This window comes from Drosophila arizonae, chromosome 5, assembly GCF_054131065.1.
Source record: "Drosophila arizonae isolate 15081-1271.41 chromosome 5, UAZ_ARI_1.0, whole genome shotgun sequence".
Classification (NCBI taxonomy): Eukaryota; Metazoa; Arthropoda; class Insecta; order Diptera; family Drosophilidae; genus Drosophila; species Drosophila arizonae.
The window spans coordinates 16,632,680-16,654,144 of NC_142925.1; the positions used below are offsets into that span (position 1 = coordinate 16,632,680).

Genomic DNA, 21,465 nt, shown 5'->3' on the forward strand with positions numbered 1-21,465 from the left:
ATCTATTGCTTTAGAATTTTATACGTACCAAGCGTATACGTAATATCAAAAATGTATGTATATATACATATATGGAAAAAATATGTGCATTATAGATATAAATATGATTTATTTACTTACTAAATATATTTACAAAATAAATATTTTTATTTATATTGAATACATATTCCACATATATTTATATGTATATAGCCCATACAAATTCATAAGCAACAAGCATATTGTGTATACGACGTGCGCGCCAGCAAGCTAATTAAATCAAAAAACCTCAAAAATAATAATTAAAACAAAACAAATAAAAGAAGAAATGCCAAAATTCCGACGAACCAAAATCAGTCAAAACGAAAATGCCAAAAATACAAAAATTATTTATGTATTTATAACTGGCTTAGGCCATAGAACAAGCAACAACAACAGCAGCAACAACAACAACAGCAAGCTGCAAACAAAATTATTTCGGAATTGAAATGTTTTATTGCAGCTGCAAATGTTGTTGTTGTTTCCCAGCTGCTGTTACAACATGCAACATGCAACACACACACACACACACACACAGCAACAACATCAACAACAACTTGTAGCTTGCGTGCAGCGCTGCGGTCGCCGTTGCCAGTTGGAAAAACTGTAAACCGCAAAATGAAAGTGAAATTGAAATTGAAATTGAAGAAGACGTCGACAAGCAACAACTTGGCTAGCACAACGTGTACGCGTATAAAGCAAAGCCATCCATGTATTATGTATTTGTCTACGCTTTTTCGTTCGTAATGAGCTAACTTATTACATCTTTGACATTTGCATTTATAATTTATTAATTTTTATTGTTTTGTGATTTTTATTTTTTTAATAAATATTTTGCTTTGCTTGGCGGCAATTAAATTTATACGAAATTTGCATATTTATAATATTAAACAGGAAGTTTGTATTTTTGAATGGGCGTTTTAAATATTTTATGCAGATTGGCTGAGAGTAATCAATTAAGTAGGTAAAAGGTCTCTTAGAGACCTTTAAGCCTTGTTTTTGTATACAAATTATATACCTTAAGATAAATTGATGCAAAATAAAATTAAAATAATAATTAAAGATTATATTTTTCAACAGATGTATACATGTCTATAAAATTTATATTTATCTAAAAATTAAATATACAAAATTATAATAAATTTTGTCCAAAAATATTTTAATATTTTAATAAATACAAGAAACATACTTCAAAATTATAATTATAAAAAAAAATATAATATTATATGTATAAATACAAGAAACATACTTCAAAATTATAATTATAAAAAAATATAATATTATATGTTTTTCATTAAAAATGTGTGTTACATTTTTTTTAAATTACAAAATTAATTTTTAGAATATAAAAAAATAAATTAAAATTTTTTTTAAAGTTTTTTAAAATACTTCAAATATTATATATATATTTTTTTTTAATATATTTAAAATATTTCATATATAATAATAGTTATTTATAATGCTTAAGAAATTATAATATTTTTTAGAAATACATTTATATAAAATAAATATTATATTAATTTTTCTGAAATCAGCAACTATATTACATATATATCTGAAATAAATATTTGCAACATTTTTGCACACAACTTTTGCTACAGTAAATTACTTTTCCAAATACCTTTGCCAAAAAGATAAAAATAAAATGATGCACACATTATCAGCAGTGAATTACGCTGGAAAACTATTTATGAAATGATAAAGAAGAAGAAACAAAAAATGCAATTAAATAAAATACAAACACAAACAAACACTCACGCACAGGCAGACACAACAAAAGTTGAACGGATAGGCGACTGCCGGACAGAGAGACAAACAAACAGGTTACTCGGGTTTCTTCTTCGGTGTCAATGAAACAACAACAACAACAAAAACAACAGCAACAGCAGCATCAGCAACGCCAACAACAATAAATAAAAGATGAATTAAACAAAACAAAAATAAAAATAAAAGTGAACACTGTCTCGCTGATGAACGAGCTGCAAGGCCTAAAACTGAATTTGAATTCGGCGAGCTGCAAACAAAGCGAAATACAACTCGCATTTGCCTTACAATAAACAAATGAATGGTCTAAGGGCTAGCTAGCCATAGAATTCGAGTGCATAGAAAGTTGCAAATCTACTGTTACGGATTGGAAGCTAACCGATCGATATGCATACTACAAGCCAAAAAAAGCTAACTCACTGAGCAGCAGCAGCGGCAGCTGAAAGCTTTCAGTGCTCGCTCCCTCTCTCTCTCTCTCTCTCACTGCCTCTCTCTGTCTGTCTGCCTGTCTTTCTCTCTGCTTTGTTGCAATACAAGCTGCAATAATTGCAACAATGGCAGGCAAAGAGAGCTGAGTAAAACGTATCGAGCAATAATAACTGTAGCAATATTACAAAATCAACAACTACTACAACAACAATGAGATAATAACGCATACAACAACAACAAGCAGTGGAAAAGTCGCTTTAAAATGCATTTACAACTAGCAAACAAAACAAAATCAAAGCAACTAAGAACACTGCAATCGGGCGTTACCGACTACAAAATATGCATTCAGCACCCAAAGAGATTGATTTTCCGATTTGCCACGCCCTCAATTAATGTACAAATATATAAATAAATATATATAATACACCTACATTGCATATAAAGTGCAAATCCTTAATTTCTAAAGTACAGCTCTCTAGAACCCTAAACTAAAATGGCTTCTGAGATACCGGGAAATGCATTTGCCACGCCTCTAGTGGGCGTATACGAAAAAGCTTGACACTTTATAATTCAAGGTACGAAATTTCAATTTTCCCTAACTTCAATAACAGCGAAATGGAGGAACAGCAAGACGGATTTTGTACAAATTCAATATACTCTATAAATATACTCATTTGACTTTCTTGAATAGGTATAAAAAATAAATAAATAAAACAAAATCAATTACGTATTGCATTGCCAAGAAACAAGCCCACTTTTTGAATGAAGTCAAATTTTGAGCTAATATTTTCTTTGAAATGTTATGCATGTATTACTATTACCTCTGTTTACTGCGGCAATTAGCAAGTTGATAAAATTTTATAATTCGATGGTATAAAACGTGTTAGAGGTTTTAATTAAACAAACTTGTCCGCAAATTAGTAAAAGCCAACGAAATACGTTCGTTAGCCAACTTCTTCAATAGATTGATCAACTTTTTTATAATTATTTAATTTTAGGCTTAGCCCGAAGTTGGGGCAGACATGCTGTCTCTATGAACCGCCAGGCACCAGTCAGAATTTTGGTTAACAACAAGAAATCATGTGACAGACAATTTTAGCAATTGAAAGTAAGCATTTCTCTATTTTTTTAATGGAGGAATTTGATTCTTAGTATTAGCTCTAATTTGATTTTAAAAATATTCTTGTTTCTATTGAAAGTTTTATTTAAAAGTTAATTTTAGATTAAAAAAAAAATAAACAGAAAATTGTTAAATAATTCTAAATTAAAAGTAACATTTTTAAATACTAGTATAACAAATAAATATATGAAAAATTATATTTTTATAATATTATAATATATTATAGCATATTTTATATATATATTTAGTTACTTAAATAAAAATAAATTGTATTCAAAAAAATATGAATTAAAAATGTACAATATTCCTACAAAAATTATTTTTCATTTCTATTTTTTATAATCCTCAATATATATTTTAAATATTCCTAACTTAGTTTGCTTGGAGTTTGCAGCTTACCCAAGTCCAAATGATGTCCAATTTCTGGACGGTTGAAATCCTTTTTCGGGGAAAGTATGATCAAATTTTGTACAGCACTCTCATACACGTTTGCGATGGACTTGATGTGACTCTGGGTGTGTTGAATATGTGTTTGTGTGTGTGTATGTTACCGTTGCGAATGTACCGTTACGCGTTAACGACTGCGCCTGCGCCGTGTGCTCAACTTCTAGCTGTGGCTCTGGCTCTAGCTCGAACTCGACGATAACGATAACGATAACGATACGCGCGCCGATAACTGTTAGCTGATTGCTGCTAACTGATAACTGATAACTGTTGAACAGCCGCAGATCATCAGATGGCAGAAGACACTAAGAATATATAACACGCACACAGAACCAGAAGAACACAGAACCCACACAGCACGAACGGAAAGAAAGACGAACAGCGATTAAACTGCAGGCAGGCAGTGCGCTAAGATTAAATACGGCGTGAAATTTGCTTGGCAGACGACTTTTGCTGTTGTTGTTGCCGTTGCTGTTGTTGTTGTTAACGAAATTTATTTTTCACTCATTCCATTTCATTGTGATCGTAATTGTGATTCTGATGATTGTATTGCTTTTATTATTTCTTAACCTTCTCTCTGGGGGCTCAGAACACGAAAAAACATAAACAATAAAAAACGCGCGGCGCAGCAGCAGCAGCGGCAGCAGCAACGGAAAAAAATGGCAGACTGTCCGACTGTTGGGTGCGAGAGAGATGGAAATTAAAATGGAGATTACTCGAAAGGCAGATTCACTTTTTTTTCTCTTTTTCTTTTGATTTTTGATTTTTATTTTTGCCTTTTGCTTTTGTTTTGCGATTACGAAAAAACGGAGAGTTGAGAGATTGCGAATTGAGCTTAATTCAAGTTGAGCTGTAGCTGCTGCCTTTTATTATTTTTTTTCTTTTTGCTGGTGTTGGGGGGTTGTTGCTGCTGTTGTTGTTGTGTTTACACTTTGAGCGCTGCGCTCGGCCACTGCACTGGATAGAACTTAGAGGCTGGGGCTTACATAAGCGGAGCGCTCTTCGATTGGTTTTTGTTTTGTTGTTGTGGTTGGCTTTTCTTTGTTGTATTGAAATTTTGAAAAATTTTGATAGTTGGCTTTATTTTAGTTGATATCGCGTCTGCGTACCGTGTTTTGTGGCCGTCTACGGAAACTGGTCGGCGCACACTAAAGTTAACGTTCGCTTGGGCAGCGCGGCGCAGTCCAAAAAATATAGCGCACGATGATCGGGCCAGCAACGGCAACAACAATAAAAGCTGACGACGCGACGGCGCAAGCGAGACAGACAGACAACAACAGCTACGGCTACAACTACAACTACAACAGCAACAGCAGCAGCAGCAGCAGCAACAGCTTCAGAAACAGCTACAAAGCCAAGAGCTGAGCTTTGGCCCGTTGTCTTGTGCCCAAAGCTAGTGGCTGGCTTAAAGCCACACAGCTAAAGTTGCCTTGAAAGCTTCCAATGAAAGCGAAAACGAAAACGATAGCAACAACAAAAGCAAAAGCAACAACAACAAATAACACTTGCATTTTTCATAGTCAGAAGGCATGAGTTAGCTTTTGAGTGGAAGTTTTGAGTGGAATTTGTGAGTGTAAGCATGAGTTAGTTATGACTCTCTCTCTCTCTCTCTCTCTCTCTCTCTTTTGCTCTCTCTGCGTTGAATGACTTTTCGAGTGCATTTCTGTTTGTTGAAATGCATTTGATTAATGTTGTAAAGATTTGTTTTAATTTATCTTCTGTTTACAATCTTCGCATCAATACATTACTCACATGCAAATCTCCAGGCACAAAACAGACATTGTTAAATCGTTAGTTAATGAAAAAAAATAAAATATAATAAAAATTAATTCGAAATGTGTCATTAAGGCATTGACAGCACTGCACATTCTTATCAGGAAGCTGCTGATGGCTGATGGCCCAACATATGTTTCGGGCCAAAATAGAACTTGGCCAGCCAACGATGACTCAGAATTTTCGTTTTAGCCTGAATGAATGAATTATCAAGCTTATCGTAGCACTTCCACATATGGCCAAGTTCAATGTCTATAGCCAATATGCAAATGCGTACCCCAATTAAGATGTAAATTGTTCCAGATTTCAAAACGATCAAACGATTGGTGGGTGCGTACAGTGAACTCTCGGGTACGTAAGACCGGCAGTTGTTTAACATCTGGTCAACTGGTCGATTGGGTGAAACGGCAATGAACGAGGCTGCTCAAAAAAGGGTATTCAATATTGTAATCCATGTGAATGACTCAACGTCAGTCAGAGAAAGAGAACGAGCGAGCGTGCGAGAGTGAGAGGGAGAGCGAGAGCGTGAATGTGAATGAGAGTCCGTATGACCCCATTTGCCATTTCAGTTCGAAATTCGCATGCAATCAAATGTTATATAAACGAATTAGATTAATATCATCAACGTATCGGTATCATTACACGTGTTGCTTGGCAGCACAGCGACATTTAGCTCCAGCTGCGATAGAAAATCTATTAATGAGCTGCGAATACTTTTTACTCTCCATATGCCTCGTCTGTTGTTGCTTCAGCTGCTGCTGTGGCTGCTGCTCAGACTGCAACAGGTTTCATTTGCCACCGTTTGTCTCCCCCAGTTAATGCCATTAATACCATTTTATGTGAATTTCGTGTTAATTACTTTGCATTTGTTTACATTGTCTTGAATCTGTTGTGTTTATTGACGCTTTTCGCTGCTTTCTCACAGCCGAAATGCCAGCGCATTGGCATTACATTTAATTATTGACTTAATTCCTGTCCACCCCCCGTTGATCGACAATTTTATAAATTCGATAATAATTTGAAACGTTTTGTACTCTGCTGGAGTTGTTCTTTATTTGACGGCGATTTCATTTTTGAAGTTGGTGAATTTGATATTTTAGTCTATAATACTAAATCTGAAATTAAAAAACAAAAATAAATAAATTATATGGAGTTTTAACCCTGTTTATCAAACTAAGATTATCCATTTCTTTTATATTTAAGACAGTTGAACTTAGTTTCATTTATTTAGTGAACTACGTCTGCTCAAGCCAAATCAAATTTGAATTTATTTTCTAGCTATTAATAAGCCAAATATTCTGTCTTAATTTTATATTTTAAAATATTATATTAAATCTTAAATTAAAAAAAGAAAAAAATTAAAAAAATAACAAATTATATGGAGTTTTAACGTAGTTTATCAAACTAAGATTATCCATTTTTTTTTTTTTTTTTTTTTTTTTTTTTTGTATTTAAGACAGTTGAATTTAGTTTCATTGATATAGTGAATTACTTCTGCTCAAGCCAAATCGAATTTGAATTTATTTTCTAGCCATTAATAAGCCAAATATTCTGTCTCACATTAATTCACGTCTGTGGAAAAGGTCAATGTCATTAGCCTGCTGGGTAGCTGCGTTGCATACCTCAAGCACCGACAAGAAGTTCAATTCGTCATATTCAATTTATCATTTCTTAGGCATCGTGCAATCGTTAATGGTAAATAGACGTTTTACGAGGCGTTAAAGTGTCGTAAAGCATTATATGAGGGCAACATGAATATATACACATAAATCTTTTCGAATTTCTATAAAAGAAAACATGAAGAAACAAAGAAAATCCATAAACATTTGCATAATTTTCAAAAAAAAAAAAAAAAATCAAATAATTCAGTTTTTGATTTAAAAAGTTGGGAATCGAAGCAACAAACAATCAAACAACACCAACAACAACAACAAGAAAATTAACTAAATCCGCCAACCACATTTACGAAATTGTCAACGACAACAAACTTGGCTCATTTGAATGATGTAATAAAAAATATGTATATGAAACACTGCAACTAATCGGGTTTCAACAAAAACAATAACAAAAAACCCAAAAACTTTAAACAAAATTGTAACAAATGGAAATATGAATATAAAATCCACCTAAATTATGGCCCAACTGAAGAAATGTGAATAAATTTCATAAAAAATACAAAATATAGTTGGAAATAAACGAAAAATCGAATTCAAATTAAAGTCTGCACAAAGCGACAAGTTGAAAATTGCAGCATTTAACAAAATATTGGTTCGTTGTCGATTATATTATAAGCATTATTGCCATTATTATGTCGTACGAACTGGCTACCAGTTGTCCCAATCCCACCAGAAACCGTTGCGGTTGCGAGCCACCGTACGGAATCTGACCCATAAACTGGGTCTCTCACTCACCCACTTACTCTCTCTCTCGCTCGCTCGCTCGTTCGGTGTTCACTGCAAGCGCACAGCTCGTTGGCCACGTTTAGTGTTTCAAGCCAATAATCTATAAACATTCATAAGTCAGCGAGACAAGTCGAGACGAGGCGGCTGCAGCGAAAGAAAAACACGCTCTGGATTATTGGCTAGCACAGCTCGGGCCCATTAGATGAAACACTCTTAAGTGCTCAATGGAGCTTCATTAAAATACAAAAATAATTGTGAAATTGTACAGAGTAAAAGAAAACGCGGTTTAGTTGAAGAGCTGTGGAACTTATCTGCGTGAGATCAGTGAGCAATGAGAGTTGGACATGGCTACAGTACTAAGCTGCCTTGGGAATGCTCTGAAGGTAAAATATGTATTATAAGTAATGTAACAAATGGAATTTATCAAAATAAAGAAATATATCAATTTCATCTTGGACAAGATATGGGCAAGTCTTGATTGGAAATACAAAAAATTTCAGGGTATTTAGAAAAGAGAAAAATGAAGCATAAAGGGGCTAAAAAGCTGAATAAAACTCTTTTAGTAACTTTAAAGCAAATACATGGTAACTTGGCTCTATATGAAGTCAAGTTAAGAGAGGTAGGATGATGTTTTATAGTCATTACATAAATACTTTTTTAATTACAAAATCTTTAGGAATTTCGAAAATGAATTGATATTCATTAGCATCATTGTTAAAGACAGACGCATACTTTATCATAAAAGCGTGGAAATATTAGATAAAACAAAACAACATAGATAAATAGACAGCTAACAATTTTATATTATCTATATGATAATTATTATCAATGATAATTTCTTTTTAATTTTAAAGTATTTTCATAGATCTCGTATCTAAAATATATTTATATTAAAGCTCTTTAGGCAAAGCAAAATCAATGCCATAAATTCTCCTTTTAGTCAGGTTTCACTTCAAGTGTCTCATGAATATACATTAACTAATAATAGAGGGAAATCTATTTTTTAAATTATAAAAAAATTCCCTTATCTATAACTCAAGACTAACCAAAAAAAAAAATGCATTTTAAATAAATAAAGAAAATGTGTACATAAAAGAATTTCAGGCTAAATACTAATAATAAAATGCAAAATAAAACTTACAGGAAATTTTTCAAATTATTAAAATGTCAAAGTACAATACAATTTGTAAGGCATTCAGCTAATTATCATCTCATTCGTTTCAACGTTTAATTAATTATTATTGAAATTGATACACGGAAGCTACTTCCTGCACAGCAACAAATCAAAATTTAAATAAAGACTGCAGCTCACAAATCTGAATCATAGCAAAATGAAGGCAATGCGGGGGGCAGAGGGGGCGACAGAGGAGGCGGAGACATTGCTGCTGTCACTCAAGTAAAAATCAATTTATTAAAAAAATCACAAAATACACAAAATTTGTGTTAAACTAAGCAAATGATTTGTCATTGCCGAAAGGCTGATTAATTGTTCGATAGCAAAACAAAAGACTGAAGCAACGAACTTGCAGCATGCACACTCTGCGGCTTGCAACACAGATGAATGGGTTCACAGCAATCGAGAATGCTGTCCAGAAAATGCCAACAATTTTTTTACAATTTTTTTTAGCACACAATTAATACTGAGCACTTGCTAAAAACACAACCAATATACTCATTTTACGTTCGTGAATGAGTATAACAATTGGCAAGCGTGCGAGCTTAAAATATATTTATTACCAACTGTAGGATTTATGGCTTTTTGGCTTTGAATTATATATGGCTATAGCAGCAGCATATCTTATTTATTTATAGGTCTTCTCTATCATAAGCTATAAGCTTTCTATAATCATTATGATATATTTAAATGGTTCTCCAAAAAACGATACAATTTTTGGCAAATACCCGAAGTTATTGACCATAATAAATATAAAATAAAATAAATAAAATATGTAAATCCGAAGTAGCTAATACTCTACTACATACAAAGTATTTCCAGTTTATTATTATTATTATTTTTTTTTTTTTTTTAACTGACAAATAAATTACCCCCATCGAGTTTGTGATACTATTGTACAAATTTTCTATATTTTTTGTAGGCGATTTAATTGTAGTTTTATTGACTCTAGATTTGTCAATATCTTTTAAAATAAAAAATAAATAAAATAAAATAATGTATAAATTTTGTAACACATATACATATATACACATATTTTCCTTCATTATATACATATACCTATACATATACAAAATACGTATGTGTGAGAGAAAAAGACCTAGTTAGTGTATATAAAAAAAAAATATATATTATCACAGCATTACAGTCTGTCGAATAATTGTACTTGCATGCTTAGAAAGAATTTAGAAAAATGCTGATGCAAGTTCAGTTAAATACAGAGTATATGCCCAGTCGATCAAGCTTAATTTCTAAATACTAGATTCTATTTTTGAAGGAACTGAAAATGTTTCTGATGTAAATCTAGTCAGTTACAGAGTATTTAATAAGTAGATACACAAAATCTATCCAGTAGAATATTACCTCAAATACAAATTTGAAGCATTCCTAAGCAACTCCTACCTGTAGAGCAATTGTTCAGTCGGCTACAGTCAAGTCGTTCATTCTTATGCTCAAAGGAAATCACTTACATATTTATGTACATATGTTTACCTGGTGTGTATAGAGCTGACGTTGATGTCGCATGACGTGCGTCGGCTACTAAACCCAGCTCAGTCTAAAGTCAATAACTTTTGTGCATGAAGTTCCTTAGCCTTTGGCTTCGACTGTGGCTCTCAGTCAGGCTGTGGCTTTGGTTGTTTTGATGCCTTACTTCATTTGAATTTGGGTTAATCAGCGATAAAGCGCTCATCGACGTTCCAAAAAATGAAAAATACAAAAATGGAAAAAAAGTGTGCGAAAATTACTTATGAGCAAGCGAAAATAATATATATATAAATATAGTATATAGTATCTGTGTTTATTGTATGCTTTGCATCTGAGTGAAAACACAAGCAAAACTTATTATAAATGGGCTTTTTGTCTTTGGCTGCTAATTGCCACTCATTAATTTGCATGCAAAATTAATTGCCAACACTTATGCATTGTTGAGGCATGATTGTTGTTGTTGTTGTTGCCGTTTGTCGATGAGTATTATTATTGTTATTACAATACTTCCTAGGCAATCGGCCTGTCACTGGGGTCTCAATAACATAAGATAACACAACATTTAAGCGGGATCCCACAAATCAGTTTTGGAGTTCAAGTTTTTGCAATTGACCCATAAATTCATTATGCATGCAAAAAAAAAAAAAAAAAAATTGAATTTACATACACATATACATATATATAATATGATATTATAATATATTTATATATCTTGCCTTTTGTAATTATGCTTCGAGCGACAGCCTTTGGGTCGGCTCGCGCGTTTGAGGTTTGCGATTTCCGTCAACATCTTTCAGTTATTAGACACAATTACAATTAATTTTCGTTTCAGTTTCAATGGGGCTGGACATCGGCTAATAATGCGCTGAAAAGGTCTTTGATTTCAATAGACTTGATGGCTTTTTAATGCCTGCCCAAATGTCATGACCGAGCATTTGCAGGGTCGCGCCTAGCTAGCTCTAGAGCCATGTGAATACGAAAGGTTTTGGCTGACCTTTGAGGTTCACTTGAAATTTGAAATTTTCCATATTAATGTCAAATTTGAAAAGTTTCCAGAATTTATTGCCAATTAAGAGACACCTGGTTTCGTGACCCACATGCACGTGCCGAGCGCCTTAATAAAAACATCAATAAAATCAACCATAATAATAACGTTAACAATAATATAGCACTGCAACACAAATTACAAAAAATGTATATATATATATTTGTATATATACATCTGTAATATATATTGATTTGAATTCTCGTTAATATGTTCACATATTTTGTCGTCTTTCGAGTTCACAACTCAAACACATGTAATTCGCAATTTAGTTTATGGCGCTGTCAATGAATCCAATTACAAATTTTCGATTTATTGAAAGCGTTTACGTACACACATTTATTTATATCATATTCATATTATAATTTAATTATTATTGAAATGCGCTCTCATATTTATTATTCGGTCAGCGTGAAGAACACTTTGAGCGAGACGCGATCTCGACGATCCAGGCTGAATGTGGAATAGATAGCATAGTCGCCGCCAGGCAGAGGTAGAAAATCGAGCGACTTGACCGGAAATCGAAAATGCTCCACACTGAGCTCAGACTGCAAATAATATGGAATTAAATATATATTTTAGCATAAGATTAAGATATTCTTATATAGAAGTTTCCTATTCAGATATCAAGTATACGCATCGTGCGCCTTTGCTACACTCGAACCACTCACGGGCAAGGGACACTTGTTCACATTTGTATGATTGGCGAAACTATTGAAGACAATGTTCACAAACGGATGATTCCGTTTCTCCAGATACTCGCACATATTGCAATGCTTGACGTCATAGAGAAAGGGCTTATAGCCGCTAGCACGCTTCAGCAGCTGAATTCGCATCTACAAAAAGTTGCAGGGAAAGAAAGAAATACAATAAAAGGAAGATTATTAATAATAATAATAATGTAAAAATGATAAACTAATATAAGAAATTTAAATTTTAAATATTCAATTAAATTTTTATAATTCAACGCCGTAAAAATATCTTAAAATTAAGAATATATTGATTTAAATTTATTAATTTATATAAATTAATATTTTTTGTTTGTTGTTGTTTATATATTAAAATTATTTATTTACTCTTTATTTATTATTATTCATAAAATTTTTTATTAATTATTACTTGGTTAATGTCTTATTTTTAATTTCTTATTTATTGTAGGTTTTTACTCATTTATTTATTTATTTTTTTTATTTTAATTATTTATCAGTTTTTGCATAGTTATTTTTATTTTATTCTTTACTTATTAATGATTTTTCATTCAGTATTTAATATTCAAAAATTCTTTATTTATTTAATTATTGATCATTAATTTATTAGTTCTTTAATATATCCAAATAAACTAAAATAAAGTGTGTATATTAATAACAAACAATAAATAAGTTTAAAAAATATAAATAAATATACTAATTAAATAAGTATATTAAATTAAAATCCTAAGTCGGCGCGTAATTCAAGTAGTAAGGAAAGAAAACTGACCATAAAATAATAATAAAAGTAAATAAAATAAAATAAAAAAAATAAATAAAAATTAATATATTAAATTAAAAATTCTAAGTAGGCGCGTAGTTCAGGTAGTAAGAGAAAAAAGACGAAAACTGAAATGCAAAAGGCAATTTGCCCTACACTTCAAGTCAAGGGAGAGAGTGTAGAGGTCTGCAAGTAAATTCTAATCATTTTTTTTTTTTGTAATCTGTAATTTATAATTTTTGAAACGATTCTTTTTAAATATGTGTTTCTTTGGCATCGTAACGCGTTTCTTGACCATTGTCTTTGGTATACTGCTGCCGGCTCGCTACACCCACAATGCGCTTGGTAAGGACGAATTGATCGGCTGGGCCAAATATTGGATAGTCTACGCGTGCCTGGTGACCATCGAGCTAGTTGGCGATACATTCCTCCACTGGGTGCCACTGTATATGGAGTCGAAGCTATTGATTGTACTCTGGCTGGTTCTAACGGCGCCACAGGCCAGCGTCTGGGTCTTCGACTCGATTCTGAACCCATTGCTGAAGCGCTATATGCCACGCATCGATAACTTCATGCAGTACGGCAAACGCAATTTGATGGCCGATTTCATGAACTACGCTACGCAGATATGCGTCAAGTGTCTGGATACAATGTTGCCCGTGATCTCAAGACTATGGAAGAAGCAATTGAAGGCGGTTGCCCCAAGCATTCCGCAGGTGCTGGACTCGGCTACCGAGGCGAATAATCCACCGTTTCAAGACCGGGATGCGACTAACCATAGAAATGTCTTGTATGACTCCAGTTTGAACGAAGACGAGATGGATGACCCATTGCCGCTCTCATACTCAACTTCCATTGTGCCGAATCAAAGGAAATTATCGAAACTTTCGCTGCAGACAGAGCTGAATACGAAATTGAGCGATAAGCCAAATCGAGGTCACCGACGGCAGCAATACCTCCCGGAATTAACCAATGACGAATCGAACCAATATGAAGATCCGCTCCTGGGCATGGAGGACTTGCTGAAAAGCGAACGCCATGCCATTGAAATGCAAAATCGTACCATGACCGTGCGCAAGGACAATCGTCGTCGCATCTAGTTCAGAGTTTATCAGAACAAGCAAACAGCATTATGTATTTCTATAAATTCTTTGTTAAGCGATCATTCACTATTCGACGTAAGATCTGGCACGGGGGGTGTTCGGTCCATAAATATTTGTTTTGAATCTTATCTCCTTGTTTTAAATTAAAAAGTGGAAAATGAGGCAAGTCCTTTCGACTAAGATGGTTTAATAAAAAAATTTTGATTTCATAAAATGCCTAGAAAATGATTGAGTTAACTATGTAAATTATATTATATAATAAAAATTTGTTTTTCAACTAATCAAACGCAACATTAATAATTATATTAATTGTTTTGCATTCAATTCGATCGGAACTCTATAAAAGTACTTTCTTTTTAATGGTCATGGTATTATAAAACTTATATATTCACTGCTCTCTCGAGACTGCTCGGTTACGAGATCCCCTGAACCCTTCAAGGTACTGATATTTAAACGATTCTTCGCCGGATGGAATAGCCAGAAATTTATATAGAATTTCTAGTTCTTAAGAGAAATATAGAACAGAAGAAATGCCTGTCTATGCCATATAACATGTATAATTATTAATCTCTCTCTCTCTTTCTCTCTCTCTCTCTCCCTCTCTCTCTCTCTCTCTCTCTCTCTCTCTCTCTCTCTCTCTCTGTCTCTCTCTCTCTCTGCCTAAGAAAAGCAGCAGAGTGTGTTCCCATTGGTCACTTGAAGGTCGACTGCAACGGCCTCTACCTGACGGCAGGCTCAACATTTGAGCGCAACTTAGGTTGTGAGAGAAAGTCGTCCTATATAAGGGGCAGCAGCTACAGTATTTCTTCAGTCGCCCAGGCCTGGTGGGGGTCAATAGTGCAGTGAGGTAAAGTGAAGTGAAGAAGATTGGAGTGAAAGGAAGCTGAGCATTAAAGACTCAGAGGAAACACTTTTTAGAAATTCTTAAAGGAAACACTTTGAAGAAATAATAAGAGGAGACACTTAGAAGAAATAATTAGAGGAAATTTTTAGAGGAAATACTTAGAAGAATTTCTAAAGGTAAACCCTACAATAAATTCGTAGAGAAGAAATACATTGGAAAACTTATAAATGATATTAAGAATATATATATACTTTTAATACAATTTTTTTTATATACATATATATTTTATAATTATTTTATGTTATTTATTTTTATTTTTTTTAATATTTACCAAACTTTTGCTGTTTAAAAATAGAGAATATATTTTTTCAGCGTCTGTGTGTAATCGATTTAAAATTATAATTCGGCTTTGCTTGACTGATTCGATGGAGCATATCCCACTGAAACTTGCGTAAATTCACCTAAAACATCGCGCTGATCACATGGTAATTATCATAATTTATATATTATTATAATAATAATAGTGGTATGCTCTATATTTCAGGCGAGCAAATAAATATTGTCTAGATCGAAATCTCATGCTGTTCAAGCATTTATATATAATCTTATAATCTTAAATTGATATTATTGTGGAACAAACGAAAAAAGGAAGAGTTTGTTATTAAACGTTTACGCTACAATAAGCCTTGATTTTGAACTTTGTACGTTGTCTCGAAACTTATATTATATATGTGTATAGTTGATCTTACAGCTTCAACTTAGGGCAATTTCCCATAGATACTATGAGCTGAATATTCAATCTAGACTCACCGCAACTGGCCTTTTGGGAAACTGCAAGATCTTTATCCGCAAACTCATCTCGACGACGTCTCGCTTAACCGCATATAGGCGACAAGATGTGAATACGCTGATGTTGGTATCCAAGCTAGAGCACTGCACATTTGTGAACTTGGCCAATCCATTGATCTGAGAAGGATGCCAATCAATGAATAATACTTAGGATTAGCAAATGATCAGAGACACTCTCGATCTTTTTCTCTTTCCCTCTCTCACTCGCACTTGCCTCCACTACGGTCCAGAGCAATATCAGCTGTAACGTGATCCAAACCAGCGCCATTTGCGAAATATTTTCTATACTATTTTATAAAATACGCTGACATATCGAATATATCCGTCCGCTCTGCTTGAATGCAAAACAACAACGAGCCCAATCGGAACAATTATATAGATATTTTTTTGGTTTTAGGTAAATGACCAACGTAATTGGCCATTCGCTGGTAAAAATTGGGGCTATCAAATGGAACATTTTTGGATACATTAAATAGCGGTAAATGTTTAATGAAAAGACAAATTCTAGACCAAGCGAGCTGTTTTGCTAGCCTGTTTATAACAGTTAACTTAGAGCTAAACACATGTTGGTATGCGTGCGTGTGTGCAACTGTGTGTGGGTGGAAATGTTCGTAACTAATCACTGGCCTCATCCTCATCATCATCATTAGATTCGTTGGTCTCCTCATCGGTGGCCTCCGCTTCGCTTTCGCTCTCTTTGGCCTTCTTCTTCGATGTGGCCTCGCTCGATTTGCTCTTCTTTTTGGCCGGCTCACTGCTAGCGTTTTTGCCATCATCTGAGCTGGTGGAATCATCATCCGATATGTACTCCTTGCTCTTGAAACCACTGCCAGAGGTATTCGACTTTTTCGTTGGGGAGACGTCAGAGCTGCGTTTCTTTGGTGCTTTGCTGCTGGAAGTTTCGTCGTCGTCGCTAGCAGCATCGCCACCGGCACCTGGTTTGTAGTTACGCATCGCATCCTGATAGCGTTGCTTGTCCTTGCTGGCCATCTCTTCCCACTTGGACTTGTCCTTCAGCTCCTTCCACATCTCACCGCCCTTCTTGGCGATTTCGGTGACCTTTATGCCCGGATTGTCGCGCTTGATCTGCTCACGCGTCTCGCTTAGCCACAGCATAAACGCTGTCGTAGGACGCTTCGGTTTGTTGCTGTCCTTCTTCTTGGTGGTCTTCTTCTATTGGGGTAGATTAGGAAAATTAGTTCAAATAATTCTTTTTTTATACTATTGCATTTGAATCGACTTACTGTTCGCTCCTTTTCTTTGTGCTTCTTCTCCTTTTTCTCTTTCTTTTCGCGTTTCTTTTCTTTGTGCTTCTTTTTAGACGCTCCATCGCTGTCGCCGCCGCCACCTCCGCCACCGCCGCTGGCATCGCTGTCGTCGTCCGAGTCGCTCTGCACATTGCTGTCATACTCCTCGGCCACATCCGATTCATTTTCGTTGGGCTTGAAGTCCTCGTCCGTGGACTCCTCATCGGAATCGTCGCCATCATCGTCTTCCTCCTCCTTCTCGCGTGCCTCGGCCTTGAGTCGTGCCAGATATGCATCCGGTTCGTTTTCATTGTCCGAGTCGCCAAAGTCAACATCCTTGTAGCCGCTCTTGTCCTTGCCCATGTTGCTCACATGCAGCTTCTTCTGTGTGATGAAGTCAAACAGCTTGGCATACTCCTCCTTCTCAATGGAGGAGAAGATGTGCACAGTGCCATTCTTGAGGGTGACCTCAAAGTCAAAGGAGCGCGTCGAACCGCCGCTACGCGCAAAATTCACTGAGCTGATCTCCTCGAAACGTATATGCAGCGGTGGCTTGTGTATATAGATGAAGCCGCGCTCCAGCGGATACAGATAGCCGGCAGCTGCCTTGAACGAACAGCCGATGGCAGCGGTGCCGGAATGTCCAATGAAATTGCCTGGGCCTGTTATCTTGCGCCCGATCAGGACCTTCATCACCTTGCCCATGACCTCATAGACCGGCCCGGACAGTTCCTTCTCCAGCTTGCCCTCATACTTGTCGCGTAGCTCCGCCTCGCTGAAGGGCAACTCAATTGTGGTCTCCTCGTCGGGCGCGAATAGCAGCACAAGGTAATGATAGCGTGTCTGGCCCTGTTTGATAGGCGGATCCAGCGAGAGGACAAAGAACATTTGACGACTATCCTTGTGCGGCAGCATGAACAGTCGCAGTACCGAGTCCATGGGTATTTTGTAGTCGAATGTCTTGCCGTGCAGCTGGAAGAAGGTCGAGAAGATTTTGATGTCGTACCGACCACGCGGCGTCAGAATGTGTATTTCGCGGAATATGGCAATGGACTCGCCCGAGGCCGATATTACCGACGCCTTGTTCATGACATTTTGATGGAACTTTTCGACTGGATCCTCGTCCGCTGACTCCACAGCCGGTATGTGGAAACGCATTTCGAGCAGACCAACTGGTGCATCGTCGTTCTGATGAAATTCCAGCGTGACCTCATTCTTGCCGGTGACGCATTGTGACACATACGACAAGGGCACTTCAAAAATTGTTTTTGTATCCTTATCGAAGCTCAGCACGGAACCCATGAAGCGAGCTGTGCCCCAGTTCCAGCCCTTGACACACATCTCCTTCTCCACCATTTCCTGCGAATAGGCTTCCTTGATGTACTTGCCCAGTTTCTCATGCTCGCTATCACGAAAACCAGTAAAGCGATGCAACGCACCGCTCTTTGTAAAGATACGCAGGCCCCAGGTGCCGACGAATTTTTGCGAATTGATCAAATCTATATCATCCGCGGCAATCTGCTCCACCTTGCCCGTTTTGTTGTTCTTGAAGATAATGTTTTGTTCGGTGAGTTTCAGGCGTCCAGAAGACTATATAAATAAATAACAACATAAGAGAAGTGTGAGAAAAACCAATGCCAGACAAACGTTGCCGACAATTCGCAAAACAAACTTACCAAAACGCCGCGCACTTCGGCATTTATGTCGTTGTACTCCAAAGTTTCCACCATTTTCCAATGTGTCCTGCACTAAATTAGTATTTAGTATATTAAACAAACTATAAATCAAGACAAATCGCGAAACTTCACAGAATACGCAATAAATTGCGCACGAGCGAAATGCCAAAAGCCGACTGCGCGCCCAATTTTAGGTTAGATGCTAGCGTTGGTATTTCTGTCTTCATTCATAGCAAGTAACGAGTATTTTAAAGTACAAGCAACAGCTGAGAGTAAACAAAACATTTGGGAATCTAGCAAGAACAGTGAGGATTACATCATAGCATAATTAAACACATTAAACACGTATGCACATTAGATTTCATTATAAATATTAATTACATTTTAGATATCACAATTGTAAATTTCAAATAATACTATCAGTATTTTTTAGTTTACTACAAAAGAAATTCAGTATTTTTTTAAATAATCGAAAAATCACTTTATCGATGCATCGATAACTGAGTGCGAAGCAGCCAAAACAAAAACCAAAGCAGAAGAATAACAATAAACGTTTTTTTTTCTTTAAAGCCACAGAAATAAATTAAATCAGCTCGCTATGCAGCGCGGCAAGATCTCGTTTGGCAAAATACAGCTGAACGTAAATAAGACGCCTGCTGAAACCATTCAGGAATCCCAGGATGCTGGCGGCTTCAAGAAGATGGATAAGCAACAGATGATACGTCAAATTGAAGATGTGGCCGAGGATCTGGAGAGCCAACATCTGAAAGAAATGATGGGCATCAGTGGTTTTGGCCGGAAGGCAGCGAAAGTCTTCGACATCAATGAGCAGATCGCAAAGGCGCGCACTGCTGCGCCTCGCGTGCAGGAACAAGAACCGAATGAGGATAACGAGGATGTTATTGGTCCACTGCCACCAACAGCAGACACAGAGAGCCAACCAGAACAGGACAAGCCAGAGGCCAGTTCGAAAAAAGATGCTAATGATAAGAAGCACCAGGCAGACGATGATGATGATAACGACGATGACGATGGTGATTCCGATGATGACGACGAGGACAGCCTAATACGTCGCATACCCTACACACACGAAGTCCAAATGCAGCACGGATCACGAGCCGTCTTGGCACTTGCTGGAGATCCTTCCGGCGCTCGACTTGTGTCGGGCTCCATTGACTATGACATGTGTTTCTGGGACTTTGTTGGCATGGATTCCTCCATGCGTAGCTTCCGTCAACTGCAGCCCTGTGAGAATCATCCCATACGAGGCCTTCAATACTCCGTCACTGGTGACATGATCCTCGTTATATCTGGCAATGCACAGGCCAAAATCCTCGATCGAGACGGCTTCGAGAAGCTGGAATGCTGCAAGGGAGATCAATATATAAGCGACATGACCCGCACAAAGGGCCATGTGGCTCAGCTAACCTCTGGCTGCTGGCATCCATTCAACAGGGAGCAATTCCTGACCGCAGCTCTCGACGGCACACTGCGCATCTGGCAGGGACTACGAGCCAAGGAGCAGATGCAGGTGATCAAGACGCGAGCTCAGGGCGGTCTAAGAACAAATGCGTCCGCCTGTAATTTCAATCGGGACGCAACTCTCATCGCTGCCGGCTGCGTGGATGGTTCCATACAGACCTGGGACACACGAAAGATGTTCGTAAATACGACGCACTGCGTCCGGACAGCACATCAGAAGGGCTCCGAGATTACGTCCATTGTGTTCTCTTACATGGGCCAGCAGCTGGCGACGCGCAGCAATGACGAGACCATGAAACTCTGGGACCTGAGGAACTTCAAGCAGCCGATGCACACTTGGTCGAATCTTTTCTCACGCTACGACACGACCGACTGCTGCTTCAGTCCGGATGATCGCATGCTGGTCACCGGCGAGTCGCTGCCCAAAGAGCAAAAGGAGGCAAATCTTTACTTCTATAGCACCCAGAGCTTTGAGGAGGTGCAACGCATACCCGTGGCCAGTTCGCATGTCATCAAAACGCTGTGGCATCCCAAGCTGAATCAACTCTTCGTCAGCTGCGGCAATGGCATCATCAAGTGCCTCTACGACGAGCAGCGCAGCATACGCGGCGCCAAGCTGTGCGTGGTGAAGACGCATCGCAAGAGACAACAAATGGAAATGGTGGGCGTGTCGCAGATTATAACACCGCATGCTCTGCCGCTGTTCCGGCAGGAGAAGACACGCTCCTCGCGCAAAAAGATGGAAAAGGCGCGCATGGATCCGGTCAAGTCGAAGCGACCCGACTTGCCCATTACCAGCGGCCAAGGCGGCCGCGTTGCCAGCTCGGGCGGCACACTCTCCTCCTATGTCATACGCAATCTGGGCCTGAGCAAACGCGTCGACGACGACCAGGATCCTCGCGAGGCCATCCTCAAGTATGCCAAGGATGCGGCCGAGAATCCATATTGGATTGCGCCCGCCTACAAGCAAACCCAGCCCCAGGCCATATTCTCCGAGAAGCTGCCGGCAGCAGAGGCCGCGCCAGCGGCCAAAAAGCCCAAAACAGATGCAGATGAAACTTAGCCGATGTTGGAAATTGTTTAAGCAATTTATATACTTAATAAATAATTAATAAATGAATGTATTAAGCCCCATCCACAATG

General features: G+C 37.0%; 5 protein-coding genes across 14 annotated transcripts in view; 2 read left to right on the forward strand and 3 right to left on the reverse strand.

Moving 5' to 3' along the window:
- The window catches only part of sona (sol narae metalloprotease), a 70,627-nt gene extending 65,694 nt beyond the window's left edge, over window positions 1-4,933 (reverse strand). For all 4 annotated transcript variants that reach the window (XM_018012990.2, XM_089471209.1, XM_018012992.2 and 1 more), the window contains exon 1: window positions 3,731-4,933. The gene's annotated coding sequence lies outside the window, so the exon portion shown is untranslated. The remainder of the gene's footprint in view (window positions 1-3,730) is intronic.
- Window positions 4,934-5,135: 202 nt separating this feature from the next.
- On the reverse strand, window positions 5,136-16,271 carry LOC108614960 (uncharacterized). Its single transcript, XM_089471219.1, has 5 exons — window positions 16,132-16,271; window positions 15,879-16,034; window positions 12,326-12,490; window positions 10,616-12,202; window positions 5,136-6,663 (listed from the first exon to the last, which is right to left on the reverse strand). The coding sequence occupies exons 1-4, from the start codon at window positions 16,183-16,185 to the stop codon at window positions 12,053-12,055; spliced, it is 525 nt and encodes a 174-aa protein (XP_089327345.1). The 5' UTR covers window positions 16,186-16,271; the 3' UTR covers window positions 5,136-6,663; window positions 10,616-12,052.
- LOC108616284 (gastrulation defective protein 1 homolog) lies at window positions 7,920-21,456 on the forward strand. Of its 7 annotated transcripts, none has more exons than XR_016270481.1 (3): window positions 7,920-8,333; window positions 15,441-15,553; window positions 15,613-15,900. XR_016270481.1 is itself a non-coding variant. In XM_089471217.1 (3 exons), the coding sequence occupies exon 3, from the start codon at window positions 19,439-19,441 to the stop codon at window positions 21,383-21,385; it is 1,947 nt and encodes a 648-aa protein (XP_089327343.1). In that variant the 5' UTR covers window positions 8,075-8,333; window positions 15,441-15,553; window positions 19,411-19,438; the 3' UTR covers window positions 21,386-21,456. The 7 variants fall into 7 exon arrangements, 4 of the variants coding, with proteins under 4 accessions (XP_089327343.1, XP_089327341.1, XP_089327342.1 ...); XM_089471217.1 differs by lacking the exon at window positions 15,613-15,900 and adding an exon at window positions 19,411-21,456 and having other exon boundaries at window positions 8,075-8,333; XR_016270480.1 differs by lacking the exon at window positions 7,920-8,333 and adding an exon at window positions 15,007-15,244.
- Window positions 13,382-14,352, forward strand: LOC108617266 (uncharacterized). The gene has a single exon (XM_018012994.2). The coding sequence runs from the start codon at window positions 13,382-13,384 to the stop codon at window positions 14,219-14,221; it is 840 nt and encodes a 279-aa protein (XP_017868483.1). The 3' UTR covers window positions 14,222-14,352.
- Ssrp (structure specific recognition protein) lies at window positions 16,374-19,029 on the reverse strand. Its single transcript, XM_018011371.2, has 3 exons — window positions 18,841-19,029; window positions 17,162-18,754; window positions 16,374-17,090 (listed from the first exon to the last, which is right to left on the reverse strand). The coding sequence occupies exons 1-3, from the start codon at window positions 18,892-18,894 to the stop codon at window positions 16,533-16,535; spliced, it is 2,205 nt and encodes a 734-aa protein (XP_017866860.1). The 5' UTR covers window positions 18,895-19,029; the 3' UTR covers window positions 16,374-16,532.
- Window positions 21,457-21,465: the final 9 nt, after the last annotated feature.

Coding starts and splice junctions, on each gene's coding strand:
- LOC108617266 (XM_018012994.2), top strand. CDS start 13,382: ATGTGTTTCTTTGGCATCGTAACGCGTTTCTTGACCATTGTCTTTGGT.
- Ssrp (XM_018011371.2), bottom strand. CDS start 18,894: ATGGTGGAAACTTTGGAGTACAACGACATAAATGCCGAAGTGCGCGGC. Junction 18,755..18,840: donor CCGAAGTGCGCGGCGTTTTG/GTAAGTTTGTTT, acceptor TTATTTATATAG/TCTTCTGGACGCCTGAAACT. Junction 17,091..17,161: donor ACAAAGAAAAGGAGCGAACA/GTAAGTCGATTC, acceptor CTACCCCAATAG/AAGAAGACCACCAAGAAGAA.
- LOC108616284 (XM_089471217.1), top strand. CDS start 19,439: ATGCAGCGCGGCAAGATCTCGTTTGGCAAAATACAGCTGAACGTAAAT.
- LOC108614960 (XM_089471219.1), bottom strand. CDS start 16,185: ATGGCGCTGGTTTGGATCACGTTACAGCTGATATTGCTCTGGACCGTA. Junction 16,035..16,131: donor TGCTCTGGACCGTAGTGGAG/GCAAGTGCGAGT, acceptor CATCCTTCTCAG/ATCAATGGATTGGCCAAGTT. Junction 12,491..15,878: donor TTCCCAAAAGGCCAGTTGCG/GTGAGTCTAGAT, acceptor AACTTTTTGTAG/ATGCGAATTCAGCTGCTGAA.